The 21,882-nt window shown below is 35.9% G+C and overlaps 1 protein-coding gene across 1 annotated transcript in view; it reads left to right on the top strand.

Annotated features, from left to right (window-relative positions):
• LOC140158591 (trafficking protein particle complex subunit 9-like) overlaps positions 1 to 20,752 on the top strand; it is a 124,047-nt gene extending 103,295 nt beyond the window's left edge. The window contains 1 exon segment of the mRNA XM_072181742.1: positions 20,019 to 20,752. Within this exon segment, the coding sequence (XP_072037843.1) occupies positions 20,019 to 20,282 (264 nt within the window). The 3' untranslated portion in view covers positions 20,283 to 20,752.
• Positions 20,753 to 21,882: the final 1,130 nt, after the last annotated feature.

Genomic DNA, 21,882 nt, shown 5'->3' with positions numbered 1-21,882 from the left:
GCCAAGGCCAAGTCGCCTCGCTATTAATAGATTTTAACCTAAGCCGATAGTCATTCTTGAAGGACTAGCAGATCAATGAATTCAGGAAAAAACATCTGGGGATTACTGGGCTTGATAAAACAATATTTTTCATTATTATGTTTTGATGGATCCAAGTTGTGATAATATTGGATCCAACACATAATAATGATAAAATTGATGCTTACGCAATATTTATTGGTCTCGCTATGAGTTTTAAAATATTGGACTCGACTCACGCCTCGTCCAATATTTTAAAACTCATAGCTTCGATTCAATAAATATGGGCTCAATCGATCAATTTTATATCAAAAGCTGATCCTGGATAGGAAAATTGCTAATTTCATGTTCATTGTGGACATTTTCGTACCGGTACCCAACACAAGGGCATACAGCACAGCTGCAACATTTTCAGAACCGACTAATCGTGTTTGTGCAATAACAATTTTTTGCGTCTGCGTTCTACGCTGTATACCCCATGTGGGAAAGTTCTACGATGAACAGGAATTAACTAATTTTCATATAGATAGTTTATACATGAAGGTGAAGCGAGTCGAATGAACAATCCAAATCTGATGTAAATTTATGCAGGCAATTGTTCAATTATACAATGCAACAATATTTTCTTGCCGTTTTAAATATAACTGTGAGGCAACCAAAAAAAGGTTGTTTTACGAGTGCATAGACTTTTAAATTAGTGTCGGTCGGTCAGGACAATTTTTTGCAAACATATTTTGAAAATTTCAGTCAAAATCAATAAATTTAGGCAAAAATAAATAAGGCTGATTTTACACAATAATTTAGCACAATTAAAAAAAGAAAATGATTTGTGATTTCAAGCTCAGTACCTGATATTTTTAATTCGTTGACGATGAAGTATTTCCATTGTATTCCATATTCATAATTAATAAATCAAGATCATTGTATAAACTAAGTATTTATTGTTCGGATTTGTTCCATTCTACGTTCCAAGCCTCTGATTTCTTTCTGCAGTACGGAGCAGGTCCAGGAATAAAATTCACAATTCCAACCACAAGGCGACGCACGCGTCTTTGACGTCATTTCTCATCAAATACCGTCTCGGTCTCAGTCAGAGATTTGCTTCCATAATTTACAATTCAACAGTCCCTTAAAAATAATGACAGTCTACAGTCATGACAGTGTTTTAGAGATATATGAATTGTAGTTCCTCATCAACCACTGAAGTTCCATGTTTGTCTCTGTCGTTTTCCTCTTTGTTGTGCGGTTTTTCGTGCCTCCCGTCACAGATCCTGGAATCGTAAATAATATAAAAAATAGAACAAATAAATTAATAATTAATTAATTATTTAACAAGATAAAATAATTATAAACTTCAAACAATAACGATTTAAATTAAATTTGCAAGCCATATTATTAATGTAAAATGCAAGCTAGCTCCACAATATTATAATCATTGATTGATTTGAGTCCATTTCAAAATCGACCCCAATTGCAAATCGTGTTTTTGCAAACTGAACCAAACCACGATGTAATGAATGTGGTATCACACGCACGCTTACCCCCTTCGCTACGTGACTAACTCACCCGTTTTTTCACATCGAATTCCGCCCGGATAATAACACGGTTTGAAGATTCCAAATTTCAACACCCCAAATTTTCATCGGAACAACTTTTCATCATCAAACAAGGACAAAAACATGTCGAATTTGGTATCATTCTACGGCAAATTTTGTAAACAAAACTACTCACCGTCCATGTTGACTCTGCTTTTGCACTAGGGGTCACAAATCGCCCTCAAAAGTTCAGACATAGTCTTTTGGTCCAGTCGCAAAGCGACTGATTATAGCGAACTCGCTGTTAGAAAATCGGTGACCTCGACTGTGTGTGTGTGACCTGCTGGCTGGCTGAGGTTGCCTCTTTCAGGGCACTTGTAGCATGGAATTGGATCAGAACTCTTAAAATTAAATAACAGAAAGAGATTCTTGACATTGAGTTGCAATGTCACAAATGTAAGTTATATGGGAGGAAAGCAATCTGGTTTTGAGTTGCAATGGCTGTAACATCAACTTTTTGACAGAATTAGTCCCACTAGAAATGCCTTGCCTTTTAAGTACATGGGGCACTTATCAGGTGGAATATATTACTGCTATTTGAAGTGAAATTGGGATATTCCAGTTGAAATCCATACAGGTAACCCCATGTGGAATTAACATTCCCTTTATGAAAGGATAAGGTCATGTCTTCCATGGGGTGTATGGATTTCAACTGGAATAGCTCAGTACATCAATGTTTACTTGCGTGAGATTGACGATGGGGCCATTCATACTGTCGATTGGGGTTTCAGCTCAATGTATCAAAGTTTACTTGTTTGGGTTTGAGGATGGGGCCATTCATACTGCAGATTGGGGGTTCAGCTCAATGCATCAAAGTTTACTTGTTGGGTTTGAGGATGGGGCCATTCATACTGCAGATTGGGGTTTCAGCTGAATGTATCAAAGTTTGCTTGCTTGGGTTTGAGGATGGGGCCATTCATACTGCCGATTGGGGTTTCAGCTCAATGTATCAAAGTTTACTTGCTTGGGATTGAGGATGGGGCCATTCATACTGCAGATTGGGGTTTCAGCTCAATGTATCAAAGTTTGCTTGCTTGGGTTTGAGGATGGGGCCATTCATACTGTAGATTGATGTATCAAAGTTTGCTTGCTTGGGTTTGAGGATGGGGCCATTCATACTGTTGATTGGAGTTTCATCTCAATGTATCAAAGTTTACTTGCTTGGGTATGAGGATGGGGCCATTCATACTGCAGATTGGGGTTTCAGCTCAATGTATCAAAGTTTGCTTGCTTGGGTTTGAGGATGGATCATTCATACTGCAGATTGGAGTTTCAGCTCAATGTATCAAAGTTTGCTTGCTTGGGTTTGAGGATGGGGCCATTCATACTGCAGATTGGGGTTTCAGCTCAATGTATCAAAGTTTGCTTGCTTGGGTTTGAGGATGGATCATTCATACTGTAGATTGGAGTTTCATCTCAATGTATCAAAGTTTACTTGCTTGGGTATGAGGATGGGCCATTCATACTGCAGATTGGGGTTTCATCTCAATGTATCAAAGTTTACTTGCTTGGGTTTGAGGATGGGGCCATTCATACTGCAGATTGGGGTTTCAGCTCAATGTATCAAAGTTTACTTGTATGGGTTTGAGGATGGGGCCATTCTTACTGCAGATTGGCATTTCAGCTCAATGTATCAAAGTTTGCTTGCTTGGGTTTGAGAATAGGGCCATTCATACTGCAGATTGGGGTTTCAGCTCAATGTTTCAAAGTTTACTTGCTTGGGTTTGAGGATGGGCCATTCATACTGCAGATTGGGGTTTCAGCTCAATGTTTCAAAGTTTACTTGCTTGGGTTTGAGAATAGGGCCATTCATACTGCAGATTGGGGTTTCAGCTCAATGTTTCAAAGTTTGCTTGCTTGGGTTTGAGGATGGGGCCATTCATACTGCAGATTGGCATTTCAACTGAATGTATCAAAGTTTACTTGCTTGGATTTGAGGATGGGGCCATTCATACTGCAGATTGGGGTTTCAGCTCAATGTATCAAAGGTTACTTGCTTGGGTTTGAGGATGGGCCATTCATACTGCAGATTGGGGTTTCAGCTCAATGCATCAATGTTTGCTTGCTTGGGTTTGAGGATGGGGCCATTCATACTGCACATTGGGGTTTCAGCTCAATGTATCAAAGTTTGCTTGCTTGGGTTTGAGGATGGGCCATTCATACTGCACATTGGGGTTTCAGCTCAATGCATCAAAGTTTACTTGTATGGGTTTGAGGATGGGGCCATTCATAGTTCATACTGTAGATTGGGGTTTCAGTTCAATGTATCAAAGTTTACTTGCTTGGATTTGAGGATGGGGCCATTCATACTGCAGATTGGGGTTTCAGCTCAATGTATCAAAGTTTGCTTGCTTGGGTTTGAGGATGGGGCCATTCATACTGGAGACTGGAATTTCAGCTCAATGTATCAATGTTTACTTGCTTGAGATTGACGATGGGGCCATTCATACTGCAGATTGGCGTTTCATCTCAATGTATCAAAGTTTACTTGCTTGGGTTTGAGGATGGGGCCATTCATACTGCAGATTAGGGTTTCAGCTCAATGTATCAAAGTTTGCTTGCTTGGGTTTGAGGATGGGGCCATTCATACTGGAGACTGGAATTTCATCTCAATGTATCAAAGTTTGCTTGCTTGGGTTTGAGGATGGGGCCATTCATACTGCAGATTGGGGTTTCAGCTCAATGTATCAAAGTTTGCTTGCTTGGGTTTGAGGATGGGGCCATTCATACTGCATATTGGGGTTTCAGCTCAATGTATCAAAGTTTGCTGAATTGCTTGGGTTTGAGGATGGGCCATTCATACTGCAGATTGGGGTTTTCAGCTCAATGTATCAAAGTTTGCTTGCTTGGGTTTGAGGATGGGTCATTCATACTGCAGATTGGGGTATCAGCTCAATGTATCAAAGTTTATTGCTTGGGTTTGAGGATGGGGCCATTCAAACTGCAGATTGGGGTTTTCAGCTCAATGTATCAAAGTTTACTTGCTTGGGTTTGAGGATGGGTCATTCATACTGCAGATTGGGGTATCAGCTCAATGTATCAAAGTTTACTGCTTGGGTTTGAGGATGGGGCCATTCATACTGCAGATTGGGGTTTCAGCTCAATGTGTCAAAGTTTACTTGCTTTGGTTTGAGGATGGGGCCATTCATACTGCAGATTGGGGTTTCAGTTCAATGTATCAAAGTTAACTGCTTGGGTTTGAGGATGGGCCATTCATACTGCAGATTGGGGTATCCGCTTAATGTATCAAAGTTTACAGCTTGGATTTGAGGATGGGGCCATTCATACTGCAGATTGGGGTTTCAGCTCAATGCATCAAAGTTTACTTACTTGGGGTTGAGGAAGGGCCCATTCATACTGCAGATTAGGGTTTCATCAATTGTAAACAAACTCTCAACAAAAAACGTTTTGGATTTTTTTAATGCATTTTTATGAAAACAAAACAATTCTGCATTTCTAAAATTAGAAAAGAATGAGAAATGTGACTAAAGTTATCCCCAAAACAAAATGTGTGCCCCTTACAGGAACTTGATTCTTTTTCTTTTTTAGTCTCTGCTAAATCACATTTCATGTAGAATGCACTAAAGCTCTATGTGATTGAGACTAACACACATTAGAAGCAAAATTTACCAGTCACCTGGCAAACACTCCATCAGTACACTTTTCTCGTCTTCATGTGCTATGTGCAAACATGGCACAGTGTGTATGTTCCTAACTCCGTCATTTTACTAACCCCATTCCTACTTTTGAAACATCTAGCGCACCCAAATAAACTTTGTTATGTTGAGGCTTACATGCAAGTCATCGTGCAAGGTTTCCAGTTGCAATGATTAAAACAAGGCAGTAATATTTATTGTCTAGACTCCCATGTAAAATGATTCTATATACATACGATGAATTCACATGCAAAATGCCTAATCCAAAGGCTGCCTTGTTTATTATCAATCTAGTTAGTTGTGAATATTGTTCATTTTGAACAAGTCCTACTAAAAACAAAGGTGATTTACTCACGTTTTAGTGACATTTCACCACTACACTAGTGGCTTCGCCAGACTGGCAACTCATCACATCAGACTGTTTCCTTTTATGGGTAACAGGAAGCACTGTAGAGGGCATGATGAGTTGGTCAAAGATGTTGTTGAGTGCATAGGTCCCCTCGTCCTTCTTTAGAGTGTCATGTCCTTTTCTGCTGATCCAAATGGCATCTTTGAGCCACTTGGTGTTCTTATCAGCTTCATGATGGAGTGATTTGTAGAGGCCACATGATCAGTGACACTCTAAACACCCTCTACGGTGCTTCCCATAAAAGGAAACAATCTGATGTAATGAGTTGCCAGTATGATGAAGCCGCTAGTGTAGTGCTGAAACGTCACTAAAACATGAGTAAATCACCTTCATTTTAGTAGAAATTGTTAAAAATGAACAAAATTCACAGTCAAAATCAACATTCCTAATGAACTTATTCAAAGAATCTAGTTTGCTTCTGTAAAGAATACTTTTTTTATTGGCTAATTAGGGAGGGCTAGGGCACTGAATACATTTAATACAGTATTGAAAATTGACATCATTCAGTTAGGTAATATGTCAGGTACATAAGGCAGCATATATAGTATATCACTATTTGTACCTGAACTCTTTACATGAGTTCTGTCCCAGAAACACAAAGATAAAGTACGCTGGATGAATAGCAATCTGTAGCAGTGTCATAGAGCAATGTTCTGTTCTTTCATCTATGTATCTAGGTTTTAATCAGATTTGATTTGAGATGGAAAATGAGGCTTCCAAATCATTGCACAACATTGCTTTTCATTCCGAGAAGTATTTGCATTCAGGAATTAAATGTTGTCATGCGTGTGTGGGTGTTTGGTGTGCACAGGTGTGCAGGAATGTGGCTGATAATAGTGTAAGTGTGGAAATGGCAAATTATTTCCACCTATCAGTATCATTGTGAAACTATAATTTAAGGCCAACCTAAGCATTTGCTTGTAGCAGCTCATTTTCTATTAAGTACCAAAACAGAGGTTATATTTGGACAGGGTTTTCCATTTATAAGTTTAATTTCAAAGTTCTTATGTTATTATTGCTTTAGGATGCAACTCATCTCTTGGTACATAAATCCAACAATGTTGCCGATGATCAAAGATTTTGCATTGCTTGTGTAAACGACAGGAACTCAAGAGCTACATCTGTCTCCTTAATCAAGACAAATCTCAAGACTTATTTGTGCTGGCTGTACAGCCTGTCTCAAAAAAAATTGTGCAAGTGAAAAGCGCCCTCTTTGGCAATTAGAAAATACTGTTGTGACATAATGCTTACATCAATGTCACGGGCGCAGTCTTAGCTCTCAAATGCCGTTTGTTCTGTTCAATTTGCTTGTTCCAATTTCGAGATATGTTTATTTAACAACGAAAGGGTAAAATCACAATTGTGCCACTTTTACTAGGAAGAGAGCTGTACATGTAAATCAATGATAGCTGATGTTGATGCACTCCCCCTTTCGGGGCGCACGCATTAGACGCATCAACATCAGCACGCATGCATTATTTTGTCTAATATCTCTCCAAACAAGTAATATGCGTTCATTAACCTATAACATGTATGTGCGCAATATTTGCTTGTCTTTTAACATGTCTTTAGTGACTAAGAGAACAGTATTTACCATGATAAAATCATTGACATGCACATGCAAAACAGCAGAATGTGAAATCCATTTTTACAACAGAATGTGAAATATTTATTTATCTTTTAATCTCTTTTAAGGTAGGAGCCTCGGATAATAGGCCCATGCAGAAAAATAGCCACTATATTAAATCAGAATTATGTATCCACATCAAATGTATAACCAATTGAAGATAAGTCTTTACTCCACTTATTTTTAATGTTTCATGAAAATTGAAACATTTCTTATGTTTTTCTTTATTTTATGAAAATTCCCTAATTTTTTCTACAAATAATTATTGCTAGCCCAGAGGGAATGTGATATGGTGTCCATAGTTTGAGGGGTGGTTAATAAGCCTAATATCTAAATTCTCTCGCCAGATTTTTTTTTGATAAAGTGTTCATTTTTGAGAAAATGATTTTTTCCATTTTTAAATTAGGGAAATCTAGAAACACCCATAACTTAAAATAGAAATACTTTATTAAAAAAAGCTGGCGAGAAAAGTTTCTAAATTTAATAACCTTTCATATGACACCTTGTTTGTTAAAATTGGCCCTATGGTTAGCTCAGACAATAATTATGAAATTGGGTCATTCAGTGTTTCTAGATCAAATCAAGAAAATTTGAGCAAGTACTAACATTACCTTCAAATATCCCCTTTATTACTGGCCAATATATTGGAAAAAAGTCACTAAAATTATTTGGTAACATTTTTGTAATAAAAAGATCCAAAAAGCAGTTCTATAAAGGGGATATAAAGCACAAAAAATAATATTTAAACATAGTATCCATTTTCAAATATTTACCAATTTTAGTGAACGAGGCTTAGTGTCAAAACCACTTTATGTACAAATTCAATGGGGTTTCTTAATGATAAAAAATGGCATAACTCAAAAACGCTTTGTTGGCAAAAATTAAAATTTGGCATGCAAGTTTTTCTCACCTAGCTACACATCCTGTATAATTTTCAACCAAATCTGTGCATGACACCGTAGCCGATAATACTACCTTAAGTGGAAAAAGAGAATCATCATTCCTGCATCATGATAAAACAGTAAAAACGGTCAAAAACTTTTTGTATTGTGTATTCTTTTGATTTCATGAAGGAACTCTTGATAAACTTGATGCTGTCACTGTTACATGTAAAGCCCTCTTCCATAGTAAAAGTGGCACAATTGTGATTTTACCCTTTCGTCTTTAACTAAACATATCTCGAGATTAAAACAAGCAAATTGAACAGAACAAATGGCATGTGAGAGCTAAGACTACACCCCTGACGTTGATGTAAGCATTATTTCACAAAGGTATATTCTAATTGCCAGAGAGGCGCTTTTCACTTGCACAATTTTTTTTGAGACAGGCTGTATATTTGTACTAGTTCTCATAAAATTATGTTTCTTTATACTTGGTAAGTCCAATGGTATATCATTTGTGAATTGTGTATTTTAAATACCGGTTAGTAGAAGTTAACACAGCTTAACCCATACTTTCATAAAGGGTTAATTCTTCAAATCATGAAAACAGCCCTTCAGAGATAAGATCTTTCGGAACTAAAGATATATCAAAAACCTGTTGCAATGTAGATGTTCACCCTTGAAGCATTTTGTGTATTAAGTGCTAGTCACTGACTTGGCACCTGCCTTAAACTCACAGCAAGTTGAAAACATTAAAAATATAACCTCCATGTACTTATTAATGATGTATGTCAAATCCTTGACAAAATTTCAATCAGAGCAGAGATTTACTTATCAGCAATCATGATCCCCTTCTCTCTGTATCTAGGGACATGGTGAATGTGGGAGTAGAATTGTTCCTGCCAAGAAATGGCACTCTTTATGATCGCAATGTATTCTTTTTTACTCTATATAAAAATGGTGTATAGCAGGGAGCAGAGATAGGAAACGATTACAGTTGTCAGTCGTTGTTATGGCATGCTGGTTGTGATGAAATGATGAAATTTATTTTCCTCATAATGTGATGGTATAGAGCATTAAATATGTTCCATAACAGTGTAACTGATGGTGAGATATGATTCAAAAGAGAAGTTTAGATTCATTTGTAATGTACTGCTTCTCAGCAACATTAAAGTGTTCATTTCTCTCTGGGATGCAAATGTTAATTATTTTTATTGGAATTTTCATATATTGTAACTCGTAAAGTTGGCAATAAAATATGCACTATTTTAGTTAATGGGGATTGGTAGAGCTCATTTCCTCAATTAATACTGACAAACAAAGCAAAATTCCAAAGTTCAAATTCATATTCAATTAAAGATCTCTTGTATTAAATGTAGGTATTCTTTTTCATTTTACTTCTTGAATATTTAACTATATATCTGTTCTTACCAAATCCAAGTTGTGGCAGGTTCTTAATGCAGAAGCAGTAATAAAGATGAGATGAATATAGCCTACATTATAAAAAAATGTGAAGAAAATTGCAGTAGAATAAAGTCAAGCAACAGAAACAGTGCACCAAAGCAATTTTGCTCATCAGTTTTGCTGTCCCTCTTTGCCTGTTTTGTCTTATCTAAGTCAATTAAATTTCCAGAATTTGCATTAATTTCACCCTTTTTGTAGTATTATTATTCTTCTAATCCTGCACAACATTCAAATTCTGTGATTAGGTTTATTGATTGCATTGGTTTTTATAGAAAACTGGAAATGATTGAAATTAAAATTGTAGTAAATTTTAAGTTGTTTTAGCATAAAAAATTGCACAGAAAGTTGCACAGAAATAATGTGTTTTTACATCTACCTGAACAGAGAATGAACCTATGGCCTAAGGTTGAACTTATGAAGTGATAGAGGTGGTGCAAAGTTGTGACAGGCTCATTGAGACACAAATCTCTCAAGTTTAATAAGAGATAATAAAGTAATAACTATTGATGAGCTGTTTAGGTAGGTAGGGTAATAATATTGACTATACGTTCCTGCATAATGTACTTCCTGTAAAAGTTACTGTTTTCGCACTATATATATTGGGACGTTTTTGCACTCCAAACAGCTGCAAAAATGATGTTTGTATTTATTCTTTTTGTGTATAGGTGTTTAATTTTAAAGTTTTTTCACTGGACTCTAAAATGATTAAATTGACCTTGATTTCCAAAAGAATTTTTATATATACATTTTCTGTGATTTTCATTAGGATTTTCATTAAAAGAACAACAAAAAAGAACACTTTTGATATGGTCTGTGGGATATCTTGAAGGAATAAAGCAAATCACACTGAAGATGTGACTTGGTTTAGGTGATTTCCCAGCAGTTCTGTTGTTGATACTCTCATTTCCTGTTCACATCTAGGATCAAATCATGCGTCTGAGATATCAAATGGCGCCGGCCCACAGGAATCGATCGGTAATGCCTGCCAGTGCTTTATCCATAACCGGGCTACTTATGTAGGACAGGAAACAAACCCACTATATAGATATACATTGTAGTATTATTATGTAGACTGAACTGTATTTCTCCATGAAGTCGGTGTTGTCACATTATCTCATTTAATTTATTCTCATTGAGAGGGTAATATGCTGTGTCTTTAAGGTGATGCTAGCTGCTAATCGTAGGATCCTTTTCCCAAAAAAATTCACACTAGTAAATTGTAGTAAATTTGTTAAGTTGTTTTAAATAGCGTAAAAATAGAAGTCACACAGAAATAATGTGTTTTTACAACTACCTGAACAGAGAATGAACCTATGGCCTAAGGTTGAACTTATAAAGTGATGGAGGTGGTGCAAAGTTGTGACAGGCTCATTGAGACACAAAGCTCTCAAGTTTAATAAGAGATAATAAAGTAATAACTATTGATGAGCTGTGTGTAGGTAGGGTAATATTGACTATACCTTCTTGCATAATGAATTTCCTGTAAAAGTTACCGTTTTCTCACTATTATATATTGGGATGTTTTTGCACTCTAAACAGCTGCTGCAAAAATGATGTTTGTTTGCATTCTTTTTGTGTATGGGTCTTTAATTTTTAAGCTTTTTCACCGGACCCTAAAATGATCAAATTGACCTTGATTTCAAAAAGAAATTAGAATTTTTATACATTATCTGTGATTTTTATCAGGATTTTCATTAGAAGAAAAACTAAAAAGAACACATTTGATATGGTCTGTGGAATATCTTGAAAGAATAAAGCAAATCACACTGCTCCCAGAACATGTGATTTACATACTCATCCATTTGTTTGTGACTTGGTTTAGGTGATTTCCCAGCAGTTATGTTGTTGATACTCTAATTTCCTGTTCACATCTAGGATCAAATCATGCGTCTGAGATATCAAATGGCGCCGGCCCACAGGAATCGATGGGTATTGCCTGCCAGTGCTTTATCCATAACCGGGCTACTTATGTAGGACAGGCAACATACCCGATATATAGATATACATTGCAGTATATGTAGACTGCAGAGCTGTATTTCTCCATGAATTTGGTTTTGTCACCTTATCTCATTTAATTTATTCTCATTGAGAGGACAATATGCTTTGCCTTAAGGGTGCACAATAGTAATAAATTTCCCTATACTTTGTGTACAAAATGGCCTCTATTCAAATGGCTCTACCTACCTTACGAAGCAACTCAATTTTTCAAAGTGATGTTTTCCTGACTGACAAACATACAAGCAAGTAAACAAACTAAATTAAATATATTGGTGACCATTGAATTTTCGAGCTACCGGACCACGAATGCAATACACTTTTTTCACCCAATTTTCAAAATAGAAGCACTTGTGATTTTACCTAGAAGCAGCCGGTTTAAGAAATACATGAAAAATCTGAATAAAAGCCCAGAATCTTTTCCAATCTTGGTAGATGCTTAGATTCAAGCCTACATTTATTACCTGGCACAAATTTTTCCCAAAATCTGCACAATTTTTTTGGTTTTTATATTGATTTATAGTTGGTTAACTTTTACCGAAATGTAAAAACACCGCAGATCAGGACGGAATCCCACAAGAGACATTATTTGGTGATGTGAAATCTTCACGGACCTCAAGATGTTTGATTTTATAATTTCCTAAGAGTTTTAATACTAATTAACATTATATAACTTCACTTTGAGTGACCGATCACAAGTTGACATTTTTGGGGCCAAATTCAACTTGGCGCCAAATTCAAATAATGTGCTATCTACTGTAGATAGCACATGTAATGGAACAAATTAAAATCAATTTATTTTGACAATGTTGATCCCAATCTGTAGGCCTATAATGTCTGAGACATGAAGTTAATTTGGTAATGCATGCAAACAAACAAACATAAAGGCTGCTGGAGCTCATGACACGGTCCTTGGGTCAGGGAATCTTCCCTTATGTGTGTGTAGAAGGGGTGGGGGGTAGGCAGGCTAAACTTATGACAGACAGCAAGACAGACACACAGATATGACAGAAGCAGCAGGGAAAAACATGACCACAAAGGCAAATGCATGAATTATACAAGTGTTGAATTACATGGGTCTTTGATCATGTTGGTGAAATCATAAGCTTAACCTAGCCACCCCCCAATCCAGGCAGTTACATAACAGTGCCACCATACCGATGTTTTCTCCATCTCCAATTTGGCTGCCTGTCATAATTAAGCTTAGCCTACCCTACACACACACACCCACAAAAGGTAAGCTTACCTGTTCATGCATTGACCTAACAGTGCCTCTATACTGATATTTCTCCAAGTCTCCAATTTGGGGCCATAACTCCCCTTAGCACTGATAGCCTAGTAGGCCTAAATGTTGCTTTTTTCTGCAATTTTAGCTATAAATTATATGAATTACAATCAAAAACACCTCATCAGTCAATATGCAAATGCTAATCAAAACTTGTTTGGCACAGGTCTAACTTGCTGAATCAAAACGTCTACAGTATAGGCTCACACCCGTACTCTCGCTTGAGGGTGCACAATAGTAATAAATTTCCCTATACTTTGTGTACAAAATGGCCTCTATTCAAATGGCTCTACCTACCTTGAAGCAACTCAATTTTTCAAAGTGATGTTTTCCTGACTGACAAACATACAAGCAAGTAAACAAACTAAATTAAATATATTGGTGACCATTGAATTTTCGAGCTACCGGACCACGAATGCAATACACTTTTTTCACCCAATTTTCAAAATAGAAGCACTTGTGATTTTACCTAGAAGCAGCCGGTTTAAGAAATACATGAAAAATCTGAATAAAAGCCCAGAATCTTTTCCAATCTTGGTAGATGCTTAGATTCAAGCCTACATTTATTACCTGGCACAAATTTTTCCCAAAATCTGCACAATTTTTTTGGTTTTTAATATTGATTTATAGTTGGTTAACTTTTACCGAATGTAAAAACACCGCAGATCAGGACGGAATCCCACAAGAGACATTATTTGGTGATGTGAAATCTTCACGGACCTCAAGATGTTTGATTTTATAATTTCCTAAGAGTTTTAATACTAATTAACATTATATAACTTCACTTTGAGTGACCGATCACAAGTTGACATTTTTGGGGCCAAATTCAACTTGGCGCCAATTCAAATAATGTGCTATCTACTGTAGATAGCACATGTAATGGAACAAATTAAAATCAATTTATTTTGACAATGTTGATCCCAATCTGTAGGCCTATAATGTCTGAGACATGAAGTTAATTTGGTAATGCACGCAAACAAACAAACATAAAGGCTGCTGGAGCTCATGACACGGGCCTTGGATCAGGTAAACTTACCTTATGTGTGTGTAGAAGGGGGTGGGGGGGTAGGCAGGCTAAACTTATGACAGACAGCAAGACAGACACACAGATATGACAGAAGCAGCAGGGAAAACATGACCACAAAGGCAAATGCATGAATTATACAAGTGTTGAATTACATGGGTCTTTGATCATGTTGGTGAAATCATAAGCTTAACCTAGCCACCCCCCCCCCCAATCCAGGCAGTTACATAACAGTGCCACCATACCGATGTTTTCTCCATCTCCAATTTGGCTGCCTGTCATAATTAAGCTTAGCCTACCCTACACACACACACCCACAAAAGGTAAGCTTACCTGTTCATGCATTGACCTAACAGTGCCTCTATACTGATATTTCTCCAAGTCTCCAATTTCGGGCCATAACTCACCTTAGCACTGATAGCCTAGTAGGCCTAAATGTTGCTTTTTTCTGCAATTTTAGCTATAAATTATATGAATTACAATCAAAAACACCTCATCAGTCAATATGCAAATGCTAATCAAAACTTGTTTGGCACAGGTCTAACTTGCTGAATCAAAACGTCTTCCGTATAGGCTCACACACGTACTCTCGCTTGAGGGTGCACAATAGTAATAAATTTCCCTATACTTTGTGTACAAAATGGCCTCTATTCAAATGGCTCTACCTACCTTACGAAGCAACTCAATTTTTCAAAGTGATGTTTTCCTGACTGACAAACATACAAGCAAGTAAACAAACTAAATTAAATATATTGGTGACCATTGAATTTTCGAGCTACCGGACCACGAATGCAATACACTTTTTTCACCCAATTTTCAAAATAGAAGCACTTGTGATTTTACCTAGAAGCAGCCGGTTTAAGAAATACATGAAAAATCTGAATAAAAGCCCAGAATCTTTTCCAATCTTGGTAGATGCTTAGATTCAAGCCTACATTTATTACCTGGCACAAATTTTTCCCAAAATCTGCACAATTTTTTGGTTTTTAATATTGATTTATAGTTGGTTAACTTTTACCGAAATGTAAAAACACCGCAGATCAGGACGGAATCCCACAAGAGACATTATTTGGTGATGTGAAATCTTAAGGTGATTGCTAACTGATGAACCTTAAGTAAGGATCTTTTCCAGCAAAATTCACACTAAAAATGTGTACATATGTTTGTTACTGAAGCTGCTGTAACAAAGTCATATCAACAGGTCTTGTGGTTCTTGAGATATGTGTCAATATATGGAAGAAGTTCATTGACATTAATACAGGAACTACAAGACATAAAAGATGGGAGTGCATATCTATGACAGATTCCCTTTAACATGCACATGTGTGACCTTCCACCACAAATTGGCCCTAATGTCAGCTGAACTAGTCTTGAGATATGATACATTTAACCTTTCAATGAACAATAGGAAAGAATAGGGGAGGAATAGATCATTGGTAGAACACCAGCATTGGCACATTCAGAGCATGTTTTTATCGGTTTTAAGATGAGCACTGCTGGTACATGACTTTGTGAAGGTCACTTAGTAGGTGGGAATTCACAGTATATCTCTGTCTAGATTTAGTGTGCTTTGCTTCTTTTAGTTTTCAAGGTGGTCTTCCATAGTACTTAGTAGGCATTTACAATAGAAAATTGAATGGAAACCTGACACTCTTTACTTTATACTAACAAAAATCAGAGCTTATGAACGATGAGGCATCAGCTACACTAGCAAGGGCCGCAGTCGTTGCAACCATCAACATTGTGAAGGAATGTGGCTGATAATGGTGTAAGTGTGGAGATTGCAATTTTCACCTATCAGTATCATTGTGAAACTAGAATTTATAATTTATAAGGCCAACCTATACATTTTAAGAATTTGCTTGTAGCAGCTAATTAAGTACCAAAGCAGAGGTTATATTTAGACAGGGTTTTCCATTTTCCATTTATAAGTTTAATTTCAAAGTTCTTATGTTATGATTGCTTGAGGATGCAACTTGTCTCTTGGTACATAAATCCAACAATGTTGCAGATGGTCAACGATTTTGCATTGCTTGTGTAAACGACAGGAACTTGGAGCTACATCTGTTTCCTCATTCAAGACAAATCTCAAGACTTATTTAATCTGACTGTATATTTTTACTAGTTATCATAAAATATATATGTGTATATCATTGTGAATTGTGTATTTATATACCGTTTAGTAGAAGTTAACACTGCCTAACCCATACTTTATAAAGGGTTAATTCTTCAAATCATGAAAACAGCCCTTCAGAGATAAGATCTGTTGGAACTAAAGATATATCAAAAACCTGTTGCAATGTAGATGTAATGTTCACCCTTGTAGCATTTTGTATATTAAGTGCTAGTCACTGACTTGGCACCTGCCTTAAACTCACAGCAAGTTGAAAACATTAAAAATATAACCTCCATGTACTTATTAATGATGTATGTCAAATCCTTGACAAAATTTCAATCAGAGCAGAGATTTACTTATCAGCAATCATGATCCCCTTCTCTCTGTATCTAGGGACATAGAGAATGTGGGAGTAGAATTGTTCCTGCCAAGAAATGGCACTCTTTATGATCGCAATGTATTCTTTCTTACTCTATATAAAAACGGTGTATAACAGGGAGCAGAGATAGGAAACGATTACAGTTGTCAGTCGTTGTTATGGCATGCTGGTTGGGATGAAATGATGAAATTTATTTTCCTCATAATGTGATGGTATAGAGCATTAAATATGTTCCATAACAGTGTAACTGATGGTGAGATATGATTCAAAAAAAGAGGTTTAGATTCATTTGTTATGTACTGCTTCTCAGCGACATTAAAGTGTTCATTTCTCTCTGGGATGCAAATGTTAATTATTTTTATTGGATTTTTCGTATATTGTAACTCGTAAAGTTGGCAATAAAATATGCACTATTTTAGTTAATGGAGATTGGTAGAGCTCATTTCCTCAAGTAATACTGACAAACAAAGCAAAATTCCAAAGTTCAAATTCATATTCAATTAAAGAGCTCCTTTAGGTATTCGTTTTTATTTTACTTCTTGAACATTTAACTATATCTGTTTTTATGCATGTTCTTATCAAATCCAAGTTGTGCCAGGTTCTTAATGCAGAAGCAGTAATAAAGATGAGATGAATATAGCCTACATTGTAAAAAAGTCAAGCAACAGAAACAGTGCACCAAAGCAATTTTGCTTATCAGTTTTGCTGTCCCTCTTTGCCTGTTTTGTCTTATCTAAGTCAATTAAATTTCCAGAATTTGCATTAATTTCACCCTTTTTTGCAGTATTATTATTCTTCTAATCCTGCACAACATTCAAATTCTGTAATTAGGTTTATTGATTTTGTTGGTCTTTATAGAAAACTGGAAATGATTGAAATTAAAATTGTAGTAATTTTCTCAAGTTGTTTTAGCGTAAAAATTGAAGTCACACAGAAATAACGTGTTTTTACAACTACCTGAACAGAGAATGAACCTATGGCCTAAGGTTGAACTTATAGATGTTGGAGTGATAGAGGGGGTGCAAAGTTGTGACAGGCTCATTGAGACATAAAGCTCTCAAGTTTAATAAGAGATAATAAAGTAATAACTATTGATGAGCTGTGTGTAGGTAGGGTAATATTGACTATACCTTCTTGCATTATGTACTTCCTGTAAAAGTTACCATTTCTCACTGTATATGCACTCCAAACAGCTGCAAAAATGATGTTTGTATTTATTCTTTTTGTGTATAGGTCTATAATTTTAAAGCTTTTTCGCTTGACTCTAAAATGATCAAATTGACCTTGATTTCCAAAAGAAATTCTAATTTTTATATATTATCTGTGATTTTCATTAGAAGAAAATAAAAAAAGAACACTTTTGATATGGTCTGTGGGATATCTTGAAAGAATAAAGCAAATCACACTGAAGATGTGATTTGCATACTCATCCATTTGTTTGTGACTTGGTTTAGGTGATTTCCCAGCAGTTCTGTTGTTGATACTCTCATTTCCTGTTCACATCTAGGATCAAATCATGCGTCTGAGATATCAAATGGCGCCGGCCCACAGGAATCGATGGGTATTGCCTGCCAGTGCTTTATCCATAACCAGGCTACTTATGTAGGACAGGAAACAAACCCGATATATAGATATACATTGCAGTATATGTAGACTGAGCTGTATTTCTCCATGTAGTCGGTTTTGTCACATTATCTCATTTAATTTATTTTCATTGAGAGGGCAATATGCTGTGCCTTTAAGGGTGATGCTAGCTGCTAATCGTCGGATCCTTTTCCCAAAAAAATTGTACTTTCAGTTCAGCATGTCTTGCAGTTCTTGAGATATGTGTCAATATATAGAAGAATTTATTGGCATTAAGGGATCTAGAATGAGGCGTTTATGGCGTTTCGACAGTATTTTTTGTGGGACATGAGAGCACCTCAGGCGTGTCGAATTGCATTCTGAATCTGAAGCATGTCTTTCTGATATCAAATAATTTTCATTTTTGAAATTGACGATATAATACAAATTTTATGACAAATTATTCAAATTTGATATTTTTCAAATTTTTGATATATAACAGTCCTCGAAGTAAATTTTATAAATCTAATGATATATTCTTAAAGTGTATGTAGCTGGGAGGAAAAGCCGACGATCAATTGAAAATTTTGACCTTTTATATTGAAGATATGGATTTTTTCCCAAAAGACCTATTTTTTTTTTGTGTTTTGGGGAAAAATCCATATCTTCAATGTGAAAGGTCAAAATTTTCAATTGATCGTCGGCTTTTCATCCCACCTACACACACTTTAAGTATAAATCATCAAATTTATAAACTTTACTTCAAGTACTGTTAAATATCAAAAATATCAATTTTTAATGATTTGCCATAAAATGTGTATTACATTGCGAAATTCAAAAATCAAAATTATTTGATATCAGAAGGACATTCTTCGTATTCAGAATGCAATTCGATATGTCTGATGTGCTCTAATGTCCCACAATAAATACTGTCCAAACGCTCATGACCCCTTCCTTAATACTGGAACTAGGAACTGCGAAAATTTGGACAAATAATTAATTTTGGTTCTAGAAGTTGAATATCGGTCTTAAAATATTCTTTCAATTGATTTTGTGCTGAAATGCGTATGCTGAATTGGTCAATTTGGCGCCCCTAAGGGTGGCGCCACGGGCACGTTGCCCCCTGCCCCCTAGTTACGCCACTGTCTATTGCAGATTCCCTTTAACATGCACATGTGTGACCTTCCACCACAAATTGGCCCTAATGTCAGCTGAACTAGTCTTGAGATATGATCCATTTAACCATTCAATGAACAATAGGAAAGAATAGGGGAGGAATAGATCATTGGTAGAACACCAGCATTGGCACATTCAGAGCATGTTTTTATCGGTTTTAAGATGAGCACTGCTGGTACATGACTCTGTGAAGGTGACTTATTAGGTGGGAATTCACCTAAATGCAATATATCTCTGTCTAGATTAGTGTGCTGTGCTTCATTTAGTTGATCCTTCCACAGTAGTTAGTAGGCATTACACAATCGAAAAGCTGAATGAAAACTTGACACTATTCACTTACTAACAAAAATCAGAGCTTATACTTAAGCCTATGAATGACAAGGCTTAAGCTTCACTAGCAAGGACCACAGTTGTTGCAACAGTCAACATGTGGTGATAAGGCAACAGGCTGGACTAGTACAAAGCTACACAGATTTATTTACTACCTTCTTAACAAGCAATATATAATTTTAAAGCTTAGGAGAATTTGCCTGTCTGATATCTCAAAAAGTGAAAATACCGACTTTATACAGCCAATATTTGGTAGTTGGTCATAATTATATAGTTATGTTATAAAAGCTTTTGTTTCTGAAAGGTCATAATAATGCCATTCATTACCAATATGGTGTGGTAGAACCAACATTTGGGCTACACATTATCCTGGTTACCATTTACCTCTACTGGTGTGTCAATGCTTAACAGTTAGTGTTATAATTAAAATGCAGTAAGAAATTGTGTCCCCATATTCAATGAGGCTAACGTTTTATTGTTCTGTTTTGTTCTAATTACAGCTCAAAAGTGATGGAAAGTTCCAATTTCAACTCAGTGTTCTCTTCCTCTTCCCGGGTTTGTACAAGTTCAACATCACATGTAGAGAAAGCAGCAGTAGCACCCATCCGGACAGTGAAGAAATCAGTCGGTATGTGTCCCCACAGTCTCCCAGATTCAATAGAACATCACTTCCTATCATCATCCATGAAGATACTGTTGTAGAGAAGAGGGAAGTCAAAGTATGGAAATACAGACCTGCTGTGGAGGTGCTGGTTAAAGAATAAACTTACACATCTAAGGTGCTTTCAGTCTAATACATTATTTTTTATCGCTGATAGAAAAATGGTTTTATATGAATATAATGTGCATAGCATATGCAATACTCTCGATTCCAAAATGATACAGCTCTGAGGTTTCAAGATTAAAACAAAAACATAAGAAAGGAAATATTAAATATTAAAAATAATTGTAAGGAACTCTGTAGTTCAGCATAACTGGGAATGAAAGTGTCATTTGTTTGTGAGAAGGAGGTACAGCCCTTATTTTACATATTTTAAAGCAATAAGGTCCTTCACTCTTGATTCTGATTGAGGTTCCTGTCACATATTTTCATTTTTCATGAATTTCTCGATTATCAGTCAAAATGTGAAATTAAATGCAATATTCATATATTGAAGGGTGTGTGATATTGGATATGTGAAGCGTAAAGTGTTGAGTAAAGGCTTAAAATTCTTAATTTTTGTATGATTTTCATATTCAAGAGAGGAGGAATCATGTTTACCAAAAAAGCAGCATAAATATATAGAAATTAACCTTGATCTTAATCATTCCAGTTCATAAAACACTAAAAACATTTGTGTTTTTTACCCTATTTTCTAAAAGATGAAAAATATGGAATTTTACCTTTTATTCTCAGTTAGGTCAAACTATAGGATAAGTTAAATAAAAACAGATTGATGTGATGTAAGGTTTTGAAATTTTCTTTTAAAACTTGAAGCTGTGTTTTGACATCAGGAGTATTGTTGTATGTTCATGTTTGAGCTATTACTGTATAAGTGGACATTTTGTGTGTTTAATGTTTTGAACGTTGGCAATTCTGAATTATTTCACTTGTTTTAAAATTGCAACTCTTGTCTCCTTACATTTACCTATACACAAAAGGAATAGTTATATTCACACATCGAGATTTTTTCACAGTAGCTACTTGGAACATGAAAACAGTGAAAATAAATGTGCCACAAATGTGCACTTAAACAGTATTTTCTAATGTACCCCTGAAGAGGATGCTGTCCTTATTCTGACATAGTTCCATTACTTTATGTTCAATTTTGGAAAACATGTTGTTGAGTTGCTATGCTTCTAGCTGCCCTGTGGCATTACTAGGAAACATCAGGTGAATACAAGAAGGTCATAAGTGCATTGCAAGTATAAAAGCACTTAACCACCATATGGCATTCAAACCACAGTGTATGTTTGTCCCAATTCACATCCAATATGAAATATTGAACGTTTTAATACATCGATCACCACACATCTATGATGACACAGTTCGCATCAAAACCTTAAGAGTAAATGCCTGCTGTTTGTTTTTGTTTTTTGCTAACAAACAATATCAGATATATATATATTTATGCGTTTCTTGATCTCAGCACATTTTCCCTGAAATGTGCTGTTACAGTTGAAATGCATACACCCCTTGTGGAAGACCCTGGTTGAAGACATGACCTTAATGTTCCACACAATTTCAAATGGTATTACTTGAATGGTGATTCCATTTGAACTCTACACCTCATGTGCAGGATATTGAATCATGTCTTCCATAGGGGGTGTATGGACTTTAACTGGAATTGCCCAATATGCTGATAGAAAAGAGAAGAAAAACTT

The sequence above is a fragment of the Amphiura filiformis genome, chromosome 8 (genome assembly GCF_039555335.1).
Source record: "Amphiura filiformis chromosome 8, Afil_fr2py, whole genome shotgun sequence".
NCBI classification, from domain to species: domain Eukaryota; kingdom Metazoa; phylum Echinodermata; class Ophiuroidea; order Amphilepidida; family Amphiuridae; genus Amphiura; species Amphiura filiformis.
Note: the sequence above shows the minus strand (reverse complement) of the source record. Positions and strands in the feature narration are given on the sequence as shown.